This window comes from Muntiacus reevesi, chromosome 1 (genome assembly GCF_963930625.1).
Source record: "Muntiacus reevesi chromosome 1, mMunRee1.1, whole genome shotgun sequence".
Classification (NCBI taxonomy): Eukaryota; Metazoa; Chordata; class Mammalia; order Artiodactyla; family Cervidae; genus Muntiacus; species Muntiacus reevesi.
Window position 1 is genome coordinate 155,837,041 of NC_089249.1, and position 19,710 is coordinate 155,856,750.

General features: G+C 40.3%; 1 protein-coding gene across 1 annotated transcript in view; it reads left to right on the forward strand.

Annotated features, from left to right (window-relative positions):
• AGBL4 (AGBL carboxypeptidase 4) overlaps positions 1 to 19,710 on the forward strand; it is a 1,390,412-nt gene that overhangs the window by 844,746 nt on the left and 525,956 nt on the right. Inside the window, exon 6 of the mRNA XM_065910427.1 lies at positions 240 to 456. Within this exon, the coding sequence (XP_065766499.1) occupies positions 240 to 456 (217 nt within the window). The remainder of the gene's footprint in view (positions 1 to 239; positions 457 to 19,710) is intronic.

The window sequence follows — 19,710 nt, forward strand, 5'->3', positions numbered from 1 at the left end:
CTTCCTGGAATAGGACTCGAACCCATGTCTCCTGCATTGGCAGGTGAATTCTTTACCACTGAGCCACCAGGGAAGCCCCCCAGATTCTTTTTGACCAGAAGTTGGTATACACTGTTATTCTTAGCCACCACCTAGGATTCTTGATGTTACAGTTTTACTCTTGGGCATTTATTCCCATTGATTACAATTTGAAGCTTGAATGACTATCTGATATGCCCAAATTTCTTTATATCTTTCAGGCAAAGACTGCCGCCCAAAAATGTCTACTACTACCGCTGCCCAGACCATAGGAAGAATTATGTGATGTCTTTTGCATTTTGTTTTGACCGAGAAGAAGATATTTACCAATTTGCTTACTGCTACCCTTATACGTACACTCGCTTTCAGCATTACCTTGACAGCCTGCAAAAGAGAAACATGGATTACTTCTTCCGGGAGCAGCTGGGTCAGAGCGTGGTAAGGCCCACTGGGAAACAGGCGGTTTTGGGGAGAGCTTAGCAGCAGTTTTTATAGAATGCAAATAATAGATATTGGTGCTTTGTAGACTATATGCTCTGGAACTTTTAAAAATCATGGGTTTTTGTGTGTAATATTTTGATACTTTGACTACCAGTAAGTCATAGAATAGGATAAAGCAGATGCATGTCCTTCTGAATGAAGCTGATAAATCTTCTCTAACAAAATACAGACATTCTGGAGAACCCCCAAAAAGTCCGAGGGAAAAAAGGTTTCTACTAGGTGTTGCAAAAGGTGTGAAAGCATTTATGAGTCTAAGCTTCTGAGATGAAGTGAAAATTTGCTTTTTAGTGAGTTTAATTTGCCTGCAATACAGATTAGCAGGTGGTGTGCAGTATGGTTTTGCTGTCCATAGTATGTTCATCTCTGTCACTCATTAGGTCCCCAGCCCTTCCCCCTTCCCAGGTTTGGTTCTTAGGGTCTGGAGATTTCAGTCTTACATTCTGTATTATTCCTATTGCTGACATAACAAATTGCATGGACTTGGTGACTTAAAACAACATAAATATATTATCTTACAGTTCAGGAGAAGTCTGAAGTTGGCCTCTCCGGGCTAAAATCAAGGTATCAGCAAGATCTTTAAATCACAGCTATAAAGCCCCTTTTGTCATGTGATGAGGTAGCATGTTCATGGGTTCCAAGGACTAGAACTTGGGCATTTGGGCAAAGGGGGTGCATTGTTCTACCTGCCACACCTTCCTACTCTCTTTTCCTCTTCTTTTTCCTCTGCCCACCCTCAAAGTGTTCCAAAAAGATATAAAAGTGCTCTTCATATTGGAGGCATAAGCTTTGTTCTCCATGGTCAGCAGTACTTCCTTCAGTTGCTAATAAAGAATATCTTCCGTCTACTTTAACCCTCTTCCTAACAGTGCTTCTGATGGGTGCCATGTATATTTGGTGCCTATATCTTTTGAACTGAGAACTGGGACACATGGTGTATTAGTCAGCCTGCTAGCAGGAAACAGATGGCAGCTTCACATTAGGATAATTTGAGAAGAGCTTAATAAATGGGCTATTTACAAGGTGTGGGCACCGCATACAGAAACCATGGGGTGTAGTGCAGTTCCCTGGGGCTAGTAACAGCACAAAGGAACTGAAGGGAGGGAAAGGTAACCAGAACCCAACAGCAGAGGGTCATGCAGTGGGCCACCTTGAGTGGAATAGTGACCTTCAGTTGAGGAACAAAGTTAGCCTGAGATGACCCCACAGGGAAGGAGCTGAGAAAAATAAATACAGAGAACTCATTTTTTTACTTCCCTCTGATCTTCTGCCAGGAGTTCCTATTGACCAAACCAATTGGAAATTAGAGGGCAAGAGACCACTGAAGTAATCTATACAGACAAGTTTTCCTGAACAAAGAAAATGGTGAAGAAAGGCAGAGAGTGGTTGTAGAGAGCCAAATAGAACATATTAGGTACACATGATCTGATCAACAATGTATTACTGGAAATCGTGAGATTATTTGAGATGGGACTGTTGGAGAAATCCTGAGATGAATGTTTGGCACACATTTGACTTATCATGTCAATTAAGAGCAAGAGAGTTTCATTCAATACCTGTGACTTTTAAGGGCAGGATCTATTTGTTTCAGGCTTCCCTGGTGGCTCAGATGGTAAAGTATCTGCCTACAATGCAAGAGACCCAGGTTCAATCCCTAAGTTGGGAAGAGCCCCTGGAGAAGAGAATGGCTACCCACTCCAGTATTCTTGTCTGGAGAGTCCTATGGACAGAGGAGCCTGGCAGGCTACAGTCCATGGGGTTGCAAAGAGTCAGATGCCACTGAGCGACTCACACTTCATTTGGTTCATTCCATTCCAATGTCCATTCCAGCACCCTCTTAGATTTATGTCAGGCAGAATCCAGGTGCACATTGAATGACTGTGTAGTAAATTACTGAATGAGTGAATGAAGATATGTCCAGAGACAATGTGAAGAGCTAAGAGCATCAGAAAGCTGATAGGAGGAATAAGTTAAGCTTTCAATAACTAGTACAAAAAGTGAGTATCTAAAACAACAGCATTTTAAACAAGATAGAAGTTTATATCTCTTCCATATACAAGTCTGGATGCAGGAAATCCAGAGCTGATGGTGTGGCTCTGCTCCTGAACACTATTGGAGTCAAATTCTTTCAGTTTTCTGCTGCTATCCCTAGAATGTGCCTCTCAATCTCATTGTCAAATGTGAAATTCTACAAGCATTTCCATGTTCCAGGAGGCATGATGAAGAAAGTATGGGGAGAAGGGAGAAGATCCAGTTCTTGGCACTTTAATGTTTATCCCATTCAATAGAACTCATATCCACACTTAACTAAAGGATGGATGAGAAATCAAGTCTTCATCCTGGGTGACTGTGTTTCTACCTGAAAATTAGCAGTCCTATAGATATGGAAGATAAGGATAGAGAGGAAGATTGGGACCAAGCTCTGGAAAACTTTGATTATCAAATTAAGGAATTATGGCTGTATCCTTTATTCAGATTCAACACACAGACACTGGGTCAGACACTTTATATACACTATCTTACTTGTTTTTTGCAACAGTTTTGTGGGGTAGGCAGGATTATATCAGTTTTGGAAAAATAGCCTAAGGCTAACCAGATAAGTTACTTGGCTAAAGCTAAATGACTACTTTGTGACTAGGCCAACATTAAACCCATGGCTTCTAATGCCATATCCCGACACTTCAATGGACTCACTGCTGCTTTTCACATTGTACCTACTGAAACCCATAGTAGATTTTGAGAAAGTGATTGTAGTTTATCCAAAGCTACATCTCAAGAAAGTAAAGTTAGTGGAAGCGCAGGGTGTGCCACTGCTGGCTAAACTAGATTAGGGAAGCTCTGTGGCTTGGTTCAGTCCCGCTGAATTGGGTCTCGAAGCAGATTGCAGACTTCAAGGCTTTCTGGTGTACGTTGTAGGCAGGACAATTCTTGGTTACGAGGGCGTTTGATATGGCTCGTGTCTGAAGGCACCACTGTAATTAGTTAATCCTTATTCCAATTTGGAGGGAGGATAATTACAAGTAGAAAGCCAAACATGTCAACAGATAATTCTTAGAAAGCCCATGAAGGAAGCAAGATTTTGAATTTCTAGTGCTGAAACTATTAATCACCATGGGCATGGCTGCTATTGCTACTAATTATATCATTCAGAGGGTTTCCTTGGTGGCTCAGTGGCAAAGAATCCTTCCGCCAGTGCAAGTTGCATGGGTTCAATCCCTGGGTTAGAAAGATCCCCTGGAGGATCTTTCTAAGGAAATGGCAACCCTCTCCAGTATTCTTGCTTGGGAAATCTCATGGACAGAGGAGCCTAGAGGGCCGCAGTCCATGGGGTCGCAAAGAATTGGACACAACTTAGTGACTAAACAACAACACCTCATCCAAAATGGCTTTTTATTTTGTTACTCACCAGTGGCCTTTTCTAACCACACCAAAAAAATTGCTTTGTGCATACACCAAATCTACAATCTGACATTTAAGTTAAGCACATCATAGGGAAAATCTTTATTTTCTCATGTTTTAACACTTCTGTTGAGGTACAGTTTACATACTATAACATTAACACACAGTAAGGGTACAATTCTATGATTTTTAGTGAATCTATAGAGTTTTACAGCTATCACCACAGTCTAATTTTAGAATGTTTCCATCAACCCTGAAATTTCTTTTGTAAATCCTCATTTCTGCTCCCATCCACAGGAAACTATTTATCTGCTCTCTGACACTATAAATTTGCCATTTCTGAATATTTCCTGTAAATAGAATAATACATTATTTAGTTGTCCTTTGAATTCAGCTCCTTTTATGTAGCATTAGATTTTTGAAGTTTGGTTCATCCATGTTGTAGCATCTGTCAGTAGTTCATTTTTAGTGCTGAATAATATGCTATTGAAAAAGTATGACACAATTTGTATATCTATTCTCTGGTTAATGGACATTTGAATTGTTTCCTTTGGGGCTAAAATGAATAATTTTATTGTGAACATTCATATGCATATCTTTGAATGGACATGTGATTACTTTTCTCTTGGGTAGATTTCTAAGAATTGAATCATTGGGTCATACAAGTCCACATGCAACTTAAAACAAAAACCCAAAACTGTCACAAGGTATTCCAAGTTAGTAGTGCCATTTTGCAGTCCTGCTAATAATGTTGGAGAGATGGTTTAGTTTCTCCATGTGCTTGCTAACACTTGGAATTACCTATATTTTTCAGTATAACCATTTTAGTGGAAATGTAGTTATGTCTCTTTATGGTTTTAATTTGTGTTGCCCTAGTAACTACTTATGATGATTATCTTATGTGCTTGTTTGGTCTTTATATATATTCTCTGATGGAGTGTTATTTACATTTTTTATCCATTTTTAAAAAAATTGGTTTCTGTTCTTACAATGAGTTTTGAGAGTTCTTCATGTGTTGTGAATACAATTCCTTTGTCAGATACATGCTTTATCAATATTCCCCTTAATCCATACCTTATCTTTTCACTCGTTTTCTTAACCATGTCCTTTGAGGGATAGAAGTTGTTAACTTTTGAAGTCCAACTTATTTTTTCTCTTATGGATCATCCTTTGGAGTCTTATCTAAAAGCTGCCTATCTGAAGGCCACATAAATTTTCTCCTCTGTCTTCTTTTAAATTTTTCATAATTTTCACTTACATTTAAATCCATGATCCATTTTGAATTAATGTTTTACATATGGCATGAGGCAGGGGCCTTAAGTTCATTTTTCTTTTGGCATATGGATATTTAATTGTTGCAGCACCACTTGTTGAAAAGACTAGCATTTACCCAACCCACAGAGACTGAGCCAGAATTGTGTCTGAGCGTCTCCTGTGGAGGTACGGGTCAGCAGTAGCCTGCTGCAGGGGCCCTGGGTGCAACAGACCTGGGTATGGCATAAGCTCTCTTGGAGGAGGTCACCAATAACCCAACCATAGAACCACAAGAACTTATAAAAGGACCAGGGAAACAGACTTTTGGAGTGCACAAATAAAGGCTTGTATGCACCAGGACCCAGGAGAAACAAACAATGACCCCACAAAAAAACTGACCCAAACATGCCCATGAGTGTCCAAGAGTCTCTGGCAGAGGCATGGGTTGGCGGTGGCCTGCTTCAGGGTTGGAGGCAAAGCAGTGCATGCATGGGACCTTTTGAAAGAGATTGCTATTATCTTCACTACCTCCACCATAGTTTGGCCTCAGGTCAAGCAACAGGGAGGTAAAATAGCCCCGCCAATCAACAGAAAATTGGATTAAAGATTTACTGAACACAGTCCCACCCATCAGAACAAGACCTAGTTTCCCCCTTAGTCAGTCTCTCCCATGAGGAAGCTTCCATAAGCTTCTTATCCTTCACCTTCAGAGGGTTGACAGAATGAAAGACACAATCACAGAAAACTAAACAAACTGATCATGTGGACCACACCCTTGTCTAGCTCAATGAAAATATGAGTCATGCCATGTAGGGCCACCCAAGATGCATGGGTCATGGCTGAGAATTCTGACAAAACATGGTTCACTGGAGAAGGGAATGGGAAGCCACTTCAGTATTCTTGCCTTGAGGACCCCATGAACAGCATGAAAAAGCAAAAAGGTATGACACTGAAAGATGAAATCCCCAGTTTGGTAGGTGCCCAATATGCTACTGGAAAGAGTGGAGAAATAACTCCAGAAAGAATAAAGAGGCAGAGCTAAAGCAAAAACAACACCCACTTGTGGATGTGACTGGTGATGAAAGTAAAGTCTGATGCTGTGAAGAACAATATGAATAGGAACCTAGAATGTTAGATCCATGAATCAAGGCAAATTGGAACTGGTCAAACAGGAGATGGCAAGAGTGAACATTGACATTTTAGGAATCAGCGAACTAAAATGGACTGGAATGTGTGAATTTAACTCAGATGACCATGATATCTACTACTGTGGTTAAGAATCCCTTAGAAAAAATGGAGTAGCCATCATAGTCAACAAAAGAGTCTGAAATGCAGTATGTGGATGCAGTCTCAAAAATGACAGAATGATCTATGTTCATTTCCAAGGCAAATCATTCAATATCATAGTAATCCAAGTCTATGCCCTGACCAGTAATGCTGAAGAAGATGAACGGTTTTATGAAGACCTACAAGACCTTCTAGAACTAACACCCAAAAAAGATGTTGCTTCATTGTACAGGACTGGAATGAAAAAGTAGGAACTCAAGAGCTACTTGGAGTAACAGGCAAATTTAGCCATGGAGTACAAAATGAAGCAGCTCAAAGGCTAACAGAGTTTTGACAAGAGAATGCACCGGTCATAGGAAACACCCTCTTCCAACAACACAAGAGAAGACTCTACACACCAGACATCACCAGATGGTCAATACCAAAATAAGATTGATTATATTCTTTGCAGCCAGATATGGAGAAGCTCTATACAGTTAGTAAAAGCAAGACCGGGAGCTGACTGTGGCTCAGATCATGAACTCCTTACTGCCAAATTCAGACTTAAATTGAAGAAAGTAGGGAAAACCACTAGACCATTCAGGTGTGACCTGAATCATATCCCTTATGATTATACAGTAGAAGTAAGAAATAGATTCAAGAAATTAGATCTGATAGACAGACTGCCTGAAGAACTGTGGACAGAGGTTCGTGACATTGTATAGGAGGCAGTGATCAAGACCATCCCCAAGAAAAATAAATGCAAAAAGGCAAAATGGTTGTCTGTGGAGGCCTTAAAAACAGCTGAGAAAGAAGAGAAGCTAAAGGCAAAGGAGAAAAGGAAATATATAACCATTTGAATGCAGAGGTCCAAAGAATAGCAAGGAGAGATAAGAAAGTCTTCCTCAGTGATCAATGCAAAGAAATAGAGGAAAAAGATGGAATGGGAAAGACAAGAGATCTCTCCAAGAAAAGGAGAGATACCAAGGGAATATTTCATGCAAAAATGGGTGCAATAAAGGACAGAAATGGTCTAACAGAAGCAGAAGATATCAAGAAAAGGTGGCAAGAATACACAAGAAAGATACAGAAAAGATCTTCATAACCCAGATAACTATGATGGTGTGATCCTTCACCTAGAGCCAGACACCCTGGAATGCAAAATCAAGTGGGCCTTAGGAAGCATCACTATGAACAAAGTTAGTGGAGGTGATGGAATACCAGTTGAGCTATTTCAAATCCTAAAGGATGATGTTATGAAAGTGCTACACTCAGTATGCCAGCAAATCTGGAAAACTCAACAGTGACCACAGGACTGGAAAATGTCAGTTTTCATTCCAATCCCTAAGAAAGCAATGCCAAAGAATGTTCAAACTACCACACAATTGCACTCATCTCACACGCTAGCAAAGTAATGCTCAAAATCCTCCAAGCCAGGCTTCAGCAGTATGTGAACTATGAACTTCCAGATGTTCAAGCTGGATTTAGAAAAGGCAGAGGAACCAGAAATCAAATTGCCAACATCTGCTGGATCATCGAAAATGCAAGAGAGTTCCAGAAAAACATCTAGTTTTGCTCTATTGATTAGGCCAAAACCTTTGATTTTGTGGATCACAACAAACTGTGGAAAATTCTTCAAGAGATGGGAGTACCAGACCACCTGAGAAATCTGTATGCAGGTCAAGAAGCAGCAGTTAGAACTGAACATGGAAGAACAGACTCATTCCAAACCAGTAAAGGAGTATGTCAAGGCCATATGTTGTCACCCTGCTTATTTAATTTCTATGCAGAGTACATCATGTGAAATGCTGGGCCGGATGAAGCACAAGCTGGAATCAAGATTGCCAGGAGAAATATCGGTAACCTCAGATATGCAGATGACACCCTTATGGCAGAAAGCGAAGAAGAACTAAAGAGCCTCTTGATGAAAGTGAAAGAGGAGAGTGAAAAAGTTGGCTTAAAACTCAACATTCAGAAGACTAAGATCATGGCATCTGGTTCCATCACTTCATGGTAAATAGATGGGGAAACAATGGAAACAGGGACCAACTTAGACAACATATTAAAAAGCAGAGACATTACTTTGCCGACAAAGGTCCGTCTAGTCAAGGCTATGGTTTTTCCAGTAGTCATGTATGGATGTCAGAGCTGAACTATAAAAATGCTGAGCAGTAAAGAATTGATGCTTTTGAACTCTGGTGTTGGAAAGGACTCTTGAAAGTCCCCTGGGCTACAAGGAGATCCAACCAGTCAATCCTAAAAGCAATCAGTACTAAAAATTCATTGGAGACACTGATTCTGAAGCTGAAATTCCAATACTTTGGCCACCTGCTATGAAGAACTGACTCGTTGGAAAAGACCCTGATGCTGAGAAGGATTGAAGGCAGGAGGAGAAGGAGATGACAGAGGATGAGATGGTTGGATAGCATCACCTATGCCATGGACAAGAATTTGAGTAAACTCAGAGAATTGGTGATGGACAGGGAAGCCTGGCGTGCTGCAGTTCATGGGGTCGCAAAAAGTCGGATACGACTGAGCAACCGAACTAAACTGAATTTACCCTTGAATTATCTTGGCACCTTTCCCCAATGCCTCTACTCAGTTTTTCTTTTTTATTTTCAAGGCTGAATTCCTAGTGAGCCATACCTGTATCTGTGTAAGTCAGTGATGATCAGACTGAGTTTGTCTCATCCACCCTGAGCCTGTAAGACTTCTATTCTCTGACGTTGGATCCCTGTGTGGGAGTGGGGAACCCAAGCTTCAGGCAGATTTCAAGTCTGCCTGGCTTTCACTTTGCCTTTTATGCTGTGATTCCTGTGGACATTTGTGGAACTTCAAGGTTGTCCAGGTATGGGTTGCTGCTTTAGGCTTCTTCTCATACCTCTGCTGTGCCTGCACCCGTCTCAGCCAGGAATATGCTTGTTCTTGCTCTATAACCGTGGGCCTTCTTCACTTGCCCACAGATAGTGTTCCTGTGTCTGGGCACTGCCTACTTCTCCTAATCAACTGGGTCCCTTCATGCATGACAGAGAAGTTGCCAATCCTCAGAACCTGACCTGTTCCTAGAATTCACCAAGGAGGGGGAAGGTAGAATGAATCCAGGACAGAACGTCATCGATTCTCATTCTTATTACCTGAAGTTCAGCTGCTTTTAAAACAGTAGTTTTGAGATTGTTGTCAATTTGGTCAATTTTCAAAACACTAATGGTTATTTGTGTCAATCTTGTCTAGCTTGATGTGTGTTTTTTGGGAATAGGATTTATCAATACTCTCATTCCAGCATAGGTAGAATTAGATTTTAACTGACTAGCATGAGTTTTTAAATCATACAGCTCTTGTACTGTCAGACATAGTGAAGTGTGGCATTATTTTCATATGCCATTGGACTAGAGGAACACATAACTTGTGTGTATATGTGTGTGTGTTTTGAAAGTACTAGATGGAAAGAGCCATTCCCATTCCTAGGGATACTTGCCAAAAGGAAGTGTCTAACAAAGAAAATACTCTGATAGTGTATTTTGGAAATCACTAGAAAATCATTTATGTGAGAATAATATTGTCTCGGCTCTGCCACTGGCTACCTCTTTAACCTTGGGAAGAACACTTCTCTACGGGCCTTACAGAGTCAGACCAGATCATTTCAACCATCCCTTCCAATTTCAATGTAAATTATGGTTCAAATGTTGATGATATCCTGTTGTATGTTCTGAGCCACATATTAGCTTGTTGTAATGTACATGAGTTTAGGTAAACTCTGGGAGTTGGTGATGGACAGGAAGGCCTGGCATGCTGCGGTTCATGGGGTCGCAAAGAGTCGGACGTGACTGAGTGACTGAACTGAACTGAATGTTGCCTCTTACTCGGCCCTTTGTTTTATAACAGTGGTAGTTATTGAATGCTTAGCATGTGCCAAACACAATGCTATGAACTTTATATACATCTGTCATTCAGTCTTCACAAAACCCCTATTGAAGAGTTAGCATTACTGTTGAATACCTGACCCCATGTAACCAACTTATCTAAACTCTGGGGATATAGCAATGAAAACAAGCACAAATCCATGTCTTCATAGAGCTTACATTCTTGTAGAAAGACAAACTTTGTTGGAAAAATTAATCAGGAAAAAGGAGATGTTTGGGGGTGAAGGCTTCACTTAGAAGGAAGCATTTAAGCTCTGAGATATAAGTAGTATCTTCTTTCATTTGCATTTTTAAAAGCTGAGATACAATGAGATTAATTTATCTATGTTGTGTAGCTGGGATTTGAAGCCATGATTTTGTGAACCCCAAAGGATGAACTATAAACCAGTCCTGGATAAGAAAATATTCTATTAATATTCACATATACAGTTATTTGCTAAATTTTTCCAAAGTCATTCCTCAACACTATAAATATCTAGCAAACACCTTTGTCAGGCTTTGTCTTGGGTGTTGGAAACAGAAAGATGAATACCAAATACACCTAGCCTCTGAGAAATACTCAGTGTACTGGGTGTCACAGACAATGAAGGCTAATAATGTCAATGATGGTAAAAATGCCAGAACTGAATATAAAACTATGCATGTGATCTAAGAATCCCATGGTAGAATAGAACCATTGCCTCTCTTGTTCTGGATACTCGATTTCTAGCAAAGTAGTCAGAATTTGTATTCAGTTCAGTTCAGTTGCTCAGTCGTGTCCGACTCTTTGTGACCCCATGGATCGCAGCACGCCAGGCCTCCCTGTCCATCACCAACTCCCAGAGTTTGCTCAAACTCATGTCCATCATGTCAGTGATGCCATCCAGCCATCTCATCCTCTGTCATCCCCTTCTCCTATCCCCAACCCCTCCCAGCATTAGCTTCTTAATTTAATTTATATACTTTCTATTGTGCTCAGTCTTCATTGCTACACGAGGTTGTCTCTGGTTGCAGTGAGGAGCGGCTACCCTTCTTTTCACTGGCTTCTTTCGTTGTGGAGCACTGGGCCCTGGGCATGTGGGTTTCAGTGGTTGTGGCTCCCGGGCTCTAGAACACAGGCTCAGTAGGGGCAGTGCACGAGCTTAGTTGTTCTGCGGCATGTGGGGTCTTCCCAGATCAGAGATAGAGCCTGTGTCTCCTGCATTGGCAGGAGGATTCTTTACTACTGAACCACCATTAGCTTCTTTAAACAATGAGGCCTTCCTGTAGTAAAAATTTTTATTATTGTTCTTTAAATAAAACTATTATTTATTGCATGGTCCTCTTTTAAATAAACATTAATTTTAGAATAATTTTAGATTTACAGAGTTCCCACATAATGTTAGAATCTTATATAACCATGAAAAATTAGTCAAAAATAGTAAATTAATATTGGTACATCACTATTAACTAAACTGTAGAATGATATTTAGATTTTGTCAGTTTTTCCACTAATATTGTATTTTGTCTCCAGAAACCAATTCAGTATACCATGTTGGCCTACATTAGTAGATTTCACAAGTACAAGTGTGACCTGTTACACTTATCCTAAGTTTCAACTTACTTGTTTTAGTTCTTTGTTATAGGCTGCTGTGATTTTTTGGAGTTTTGGATTTCCTTATTTGTAATATTAGTGACATCACTCAGAATTTTTAAAGAATATATTTTTCAAGTATTAGTTTAAGGCAAGGATACAAATGTTTAACAGGCTAAGACCTGAGACTAAAAACAGAGATCCATATATATTACCAGACAACTCTGTGGAATGACTAATATGGCATTTTTATATTGATTTTCAGGTTTGATTATGCTGCATACCCCAGTAGAATAAGTTACCTAAGTGAACAGGATTTTACCTGCCTCCAAGTCAACTCAATTCAATTCAATTTAGTTCAATTTAATTTAGAATCCCTTATGTACCACATACCATAAGAGATCTAGAAATAAATAAAATGTAGTCCCTGTCCCCATTTCTCCATCTTGTTCATAAGGATCATATGTAAAGTTTTAAATAATGCCTAGTTGAAATCCATGATGAGTGAGGGAGAGCCGTATGGCAAAGGACAAAATTAAGAAAAAGGAGTGCTTTCTAGGGAAGGCTCTGGCTAGATGGGGCTCTACAGTGAGGACCCTGGGCAATGGGAACTCCCAAAAGGACTCTAACCCCTTCTGGTGAGATTGGCTCCTAGATCAGCAAAGTCACAGTGAGAATGGTCTGGTGGCAGAGGGCAGATTCCAAAAACCATGTCTTGAAAGAATTTCAGAATCTAAAGCAAACTAAGAATTTGGGAGTCAGACCAAAAAAAACAAAAAATGCAAAATCATAAAGCTGAAGAGGATAGAGAATGTGGTAAAAGTCAGAGAAAGCCAGAAAGCTAGGTAAGGATGAAGAAAAGCAGAGAAGATGAGTATAAGGAGCTCTGGAAAAATTTGAGATATGAAACTTAGCAGGTTCCACTACAGTCCTTGCATGGACATGTGTGGAAAGGCCAGGATCTCGGAAAGGAGCAAGAGGGAACTAATGACCTGATGAGCAGGAAAGTCAAGGAACACAAAGTAATACAGCAGAAGAGAGGCTAGAGAGGTCAGTATAGTTCTGATAAGCATGATATGTTCAAATATAAGGCAGTCACCTTCCATTCTTTTTATTCCTTCTCCTTTTGTTCTTTCTTCCCCTTTGAAGTAAAACATCATGGATTTGCAGCTGGCAACATGACCAAACAAATGTATGAAAAATAATTACATCTTTTTGGCTGGGTTTTAAAATGGGTAATTGTTGGAAGTCAGTAATCTCAATTATCAGTCTCTAATCTACCTCTCAGGAGAGTTCTATGGACCCCCATCTGCACCAAACCTTGTCCTGATCAGACACTCTAAATTAAATGGGCTTCGTGGTTTTGGCTCCCTTCCAGCAGGCCACTTCACAAGTCACCATGCTCTTGGCATAGATTTTACTATTCCCTACAAAAAGAATCCAAATTAATTGAAGGCAGATACAGCCTCTCATCATCTGGCTGAGGGACTTCCAACCTACCCTATGATGCAGACAGCACATCGATTCTAAACCTCAGCCCTGGGTGAACATGGGCCTGAAGAGGGGATGCCGAGAAACATGACCCTGGGTTCTCCCTCTGCTCAAACAAGGAGACGCATGTCTGATACACCTCAAGCTGCAGAGGTTGACCCCACACTACCACATACCTGTTCCAAACCTGGGTTTCCCCAGTTCAGTGAATGCCTCACCATCACTTCTGTTGTCCATGTCAGAAACCTGTCCTATTTAACTCCTTTGTATTCACTCCTCACGTACTATTCTGTCACCAAGTGTGATCAAGGCTACAGCTCAATTTTCTTAGAATCTCTCTCTTCCTGCGCACACCACCACCGAGTGGGTGAGCAAAACACTGAAGCCACCCCTCCAGCCTGGCTCCTGGACACACTCCTACCCTCATCCCATGTAAGGGACAAGCTCACCCTACTTGGGGAGCAAGCAAGCAAGGAAACTGGTTGTTTGTTCTCCCTCCCCCTGTTCCAGTGGGGCCCCAATAAAGCCTTGCCTAAAAAAAAAAAAAAAAAAAAAAGACTCTGTCTCTTCTTTATCTCTGCTGCCAATGCCCTGGTTCTAACTATCAAGGTCTCTTAAGAAGTTACAACTTCTTCCTTAGCCAAAGAGCACAAGATGTGAGGTGAATGGCCTCCAGGCTTTCTCTCTTTCTATTCTACTCCCATAGCTCTGTCAGCATTACGTGGCTGCCAGAAAGTCCCAGACCTCCTCCCAGCCTTGTGTTCCCCTCAATTCTTCACTGATTCTGTGGTACCTGACCAAGAGACAGAGTAACCTCCCATCTAGATTGTCAGATGGCATCCTTCTGGCTACGAGATTGCTGCTTTTAGATTCTTTGTTGTTGTTGTTGCTTAGTTGCTAAGCCATGTCCAGCTCTTTAAGACCCCATGGTCTATAACCTGCCAGGCTCCTTCTGTCCATGGGATTTCCCAGGTAAGAATACTGAAGTAGGTTGCTATCTCCTTCTCCAGGAATCTTCCCAACCAAGGGATCAAACTTGTGTCTCCTGCATTGGCAGACAGGTTCTTTGCTACTGAGCCACCAGGGAAACTCTGGATCATTCTTTCCCTTCCCTTTAAAAAAGATCATATAAAAGGACGCGTTTTGAACTTTATGCTATCAGTCTGTATAACCCACTGCTACTTCTCATTTCTGTCATCTGCCCGCTCCTTGGACACCTCCCTCAAACATGGAGGACTGCGGTCCATAATTATCTTTTTCACTACACTGCTGTCACTATGGTGAGGGATTTTAGTATCCGTGAAAGTGGCCCATAGAACACCTTGGCCTCTGTTTAAGATAAAATATACCTTTAACATGGTTTGTAAGACCCTACATAATCTGGCCTCTGCCTGCTTCTTCAGCTTCTCTCATACCTTCTTACTTTGCTGCTGGTGCCCTAACCACACTAGCCTTCCTACAGTTTATTCTGTGAGCCACAGATTCTCTCCCTCAGTTGCATACACACTGGCCCCTCTACCTGAAATATTGTTTCTCTGTGGTCCTTTGCCTAACTACTTCATATTCTGCTTTCAGTATCCAATTTGAACATCACTTCCTCATGGAGTTTTTCCCCGATAGACTTTTCTGAGAGCCTCTGTCTTATGCATCTATAATATACTCTACTTCTCTTTAAAATGCTTATTACTCTTCTGATAGTCATTCAATATCTATCTTCTATTCAGAGATTTAGGAAATATTTTGTATTTTGGGTATTTATAGGACTAGGTATTTATAGGTAGAAAAGTCATACTGCTACAGCCAAAATTCCTTCTTGGTACCACTCTATGTGATCATATTTTGTTTCTTCCTCTGAAGCACATTTCCATCTTGTTGAAGCAGAAGATGTCTAACATTAGGGCCCAAGGTCATTTCTTTTATGTGAGTCACAGAATGTCAAAGCCAAGAAGAATCTACCATATATCAAGTTCTGAGGCTTTAAAACCATCCCTGTAGCTCTAAGGAAAATCTGGGCTCTGAACAGTACCTTAGCAACCACTGAGGAAGGAGGAGAAAGAGGGGTCTCTAAGAAGCCAGGGGACTGGCATCTCTTGCCCTTCTTTGCCAAACATACCAGAGCAGCCCCTACTTACTGGCCTTCCTCATAGACTTGGTTTGAAGAATAGGCTCAGCTGCTAATAATGTATGCAAACTTACCCCTCTTTCTACAGCTGGAGACACTGGGCCTAGAGACAGGAGGCAAATTTCCTGAGTCCCCCAGTGAGGCAGTGGGACAGCTCTGGCTGGAAGCCCAGCTTCGGACCCCTAGGTTGTCCTCTGCAATCCATGCCTCTCACTCCCAGACCCATCAGCAAGGTCTGCTTATTTGTCTACTCTTTCTGCAGATATTAGCTGAGCACCTACAAGGTGGTGAGAAGGAAATTAGATGCCTAAATCAGTAGTGTGAGCCTGACTGCTAGTCACTAACTGTGTAACCTTGGGCCAGTTGCTCAAGCTGTCTCTGCCTGTTTCCTCATACATAGTCCTTCTTTCAGAAGATATCCAGAGAAACTACTTATTTAGTCATAATTCTAATAAAAAGGTCATGAGACTTAGAGCCATAATAAAATTTGAATTTTGCTCTGCACTTTATATCTTTCACATGTCAGCTTCCCTAAGCCTCACCTGTAAACAAGGCATTGTGCTTTAGCTTCAGGATTATGGTCATGATAACAGGCTTCTAATGGATGTTAGATAACAGATGTGAAAGCGCCTCCTGAGTTGATTATTGTTAATTGGATATGATGCATTTGTAATACCATAGTTGTCTTACCAGACTCTAAGCTCCCTGAAGGTATGCAGTTTGTCATATTAAAATAAGAGCAGGTAACATTTAGAGTACTTACTATCAGTACATACGAAGCATATTCTGGATGCTTTATTATCTCGCTTAGTCAACTCAACAACATTATGAAGCAGATGAAGCTATTATCCCCATTTTGCAGATGAAGAAACTGAGGCATAGAGAGGTTAAGTAACTTTTCCAAGATTACACTACTCACTACTCGCAAGTGGTAATACCAGAATGGAAGAAACCAAGGTGTTTGCTTGATGAGGAGTGGGAAAGGAACTTGTAGGAACATGCAAGAGACTCCTAACTCAAGCTGGGGAATCAGAAAGAACTGTATGCTGCTGCTGCTGCTAAGTCACGTATAGGTGAGGTCATATTTGAGTTCTCCTGTGGGACACTTAATGGGTGAGAAGGACATCAGTGACATGGTAGAAGGTACAAATTGGAAAGATATGTAGAAGGTCATGTTCAAGATGACTGAAGGCTGTTGAGATGGAGGTTTGAGAGTGCAGAGAGGAAAGGTCTGGGTCTGTCAAGGGAAATAGTTTGGGGGAAGCTGTGGCTGATGGTTAGTTCCAGGGTAAGTCCCAAGTACTGATGCCACTGCTTAGACATCTCTTGGGGTCATCTTGCTTGGAATAAACCACCATCTACCAATATAAAAAGGGAAAAAGAAAGGGGAAAAAAGGAATCAAAATCATTAACTAGTTCTGACATTATCTCTTGGCCATTCCTAAATAACAAAAAAGTGTTACAAAGACAGTGATTGGAAACTTAGAAATGCGGCCATGGCAGGTGACTTCGTAAAGGCTCTCAGGGAAAAGAAAATAGAATCAGTTACAAATCATTATTATCCATTTTCTAACAAAAATGTCCTGCTGCAGGGAGACTTGATAAATGAACTAAACATTTTCCTAGAATCCTATTTTCTAGCTTTCAAAAAGATTGTTTTGGTTTTAAGAAAACAAATCACTGGTTACAACTTTTGGCCTTTTAAAATTTATTTGGCTTAAAAATGGTCTCAAAAAAGGTAGGATTTTGAAGCACCTTACAACATGTTTTTTACCTCAAAATTGATTCAGACTCTGCAATCTTACTTTCAAGAAGTTCACTTTGGGGACTTCCCTTGTGGTTCAGTGATTAGGCATCTGCCTACCAATGCAGGGGACATGGGTTCAATCCCTGGTTGGGGAAGATCCCCCGTGCTATGGGGCAACTAAGCCTGTGCACCACAACTACTGAAGCCCAAGCACCTAAAACCCGTGCTGCACAAGAGAAGTCACTGCAATGAGAAGCCCGCACACCCCAAACAATATGAATCAATCTGCAAGAGGTAAAACTGTCAAATTCTTAGAAGAAAATGTAGGAGTATATCTTTGTGATCTTAGGCTAGGCAATGATTTCTTAGATATGACACCAAAAGCACAAGTAGCAAAAAGACAAATTGGACTTTATTAAAATTGAAAAATTGTAAATGATACCATCAAGAACGTGAAAAGACAAACTATAGAATGGGAGAAAATAAACTCAAGTCGCATATATCTGAAAAGAGACTTGAATCAGAAAACATATAAAGAAAACTGACAACTTAGTAAAACAGCAAAAAGTCCAATTTAAGAATGGACAATGGATCTAAATAAACATTTCCCCAAAGAAGATATGTAGTGCGTGAGGACATACAGGAATATGCAGCATCTTTAGCTATCAGGGAAATGCAAATCAAAACCTCAGTAAAATATCACACCCCAGCTTCTATGATGGCTTTAACAAAAGATGGATAATAATAAGGGTTGGGGAGAATGTTGAGAAATTGAAACCCTCATACACTGCTGATGGGAATATAAAATAGTATAGATGCTTTGGAAAACATTTGGTAGTTCCTGAAAATGTTAAGCATAGAGTTACTCTCTTTCTCAGCAATTCCACACCTAGGCATATTTTCAAAAGAACTGAAAACTTGTGTTCACACAAAGACTTGCACATAAACATTTATAGCAGCATTATTCATATAATTAAAGAATTATTCATATGATCTAAGAAAAGGAATAACCAAATGCCCATTAATTAATGGACGAATAATTAGTATTTTATATCCATATTTTTGTTCAAGTTTCTCAGTTGTGTCCGACTTTTTGTGACCCATGGACTGCAGCATGCCAGGCTTCCCTGTCCTTCACCATCTCCCAGAGTTTGCTCAGACTCACATCCATTGAGTCGGTGATGCCATTCAACCATTTCATTCTGTGTCATCTCTTCCTGCCTTCAATCTCTCCCAGTATCAGGGTCTTTTCCAGTGAGTTGGCTCTTTGCATCAGGTGGCCAAAATATTGGAGCTTCAGCATCAGTCCTTCCAATGAATATTCAGGGTTGAATTCCTTTAGGATTGACTCGTTTGATCTCCCTGCAGTCCAGAGACTCTCAAGAGTCTTCTCCAGCTCCACAGTTCAAAAGCATCATTTCTTTGGTGCTCAGCCTTCGGTTTGGTCCAACTCTCACATTTGTACATGACTGCTGGTAAAACCATAGCTTTGACTATATGGGCCTTTGTTGGCAAAGTGATGTCCCTGCTTTTTAATAGGCTATCTAGGTTTGTCATATCTTTCTTTCCAAGGAGCGAGTGTCTTTTAATTTCATGGCTGCAGTCACCGTCCATTGTATATCTATACAATGGATTAGTATTCAGCTATACAAAGGAGTAAAATGCTTTTATATACTATAACATGGATTTTATTTCTCTTTGTGATCATTCAGTTGTTCTCAAGAATTTTTTTTGTTGTATACATATATTAATTCACATCTGTCTTTAAAGGAGAAACTGATGAAAACATTCAGATTTCTTCTTTGCCTTGTTAAAGAGATATCATTTCAGAGAAGAGAACATAAAAATTCTACCCCAGTTTTCTTAACTGTGCCTTAGATTGGATTAATTTATTAAATACTGGGCTTTTTTCTAAATTATTTAACTTTATCCCCCAATATAATTTGATTTCTCTGACTTATCTACCAAACTTTGTCATCAAAAGACAGTTATTTGCTGAAAAGAGAACAGAGGTGTTCTCCAAATTCTGTGTTATAGGAAAGGTAGTTTCTAGCATATTTTGTACATTTATTGTGGATAATAAGATATTGTTTTGCACTGAAGTCACTTGAATTAGCCTTCTCTTTTTCATTCAATAATATTCATACACGTTTAAAAGTTCCCTAACTTTGTCTATCTAGGTCAGCAGAATATTACCCAAGCTTGACATTGTCCATGCTGACATTTTACAGGAGTTGGGATAAGACAGATGGCAGCGAATTTTCATCTCTTTCTCTCATTCATGATGCCTGTATTGCAAGTGGCTGAAGTCATGCAAATTTAGACCTAGAAAGACCCTGAATGAATAGTCTTCTAACACTTTCCTTTCCAAACTGAGGAAGCTGAGGCCTAAAAACAGAAGAAATATGTGGTCTCCGGTAGGATAATCTGGGCATCTTATGTT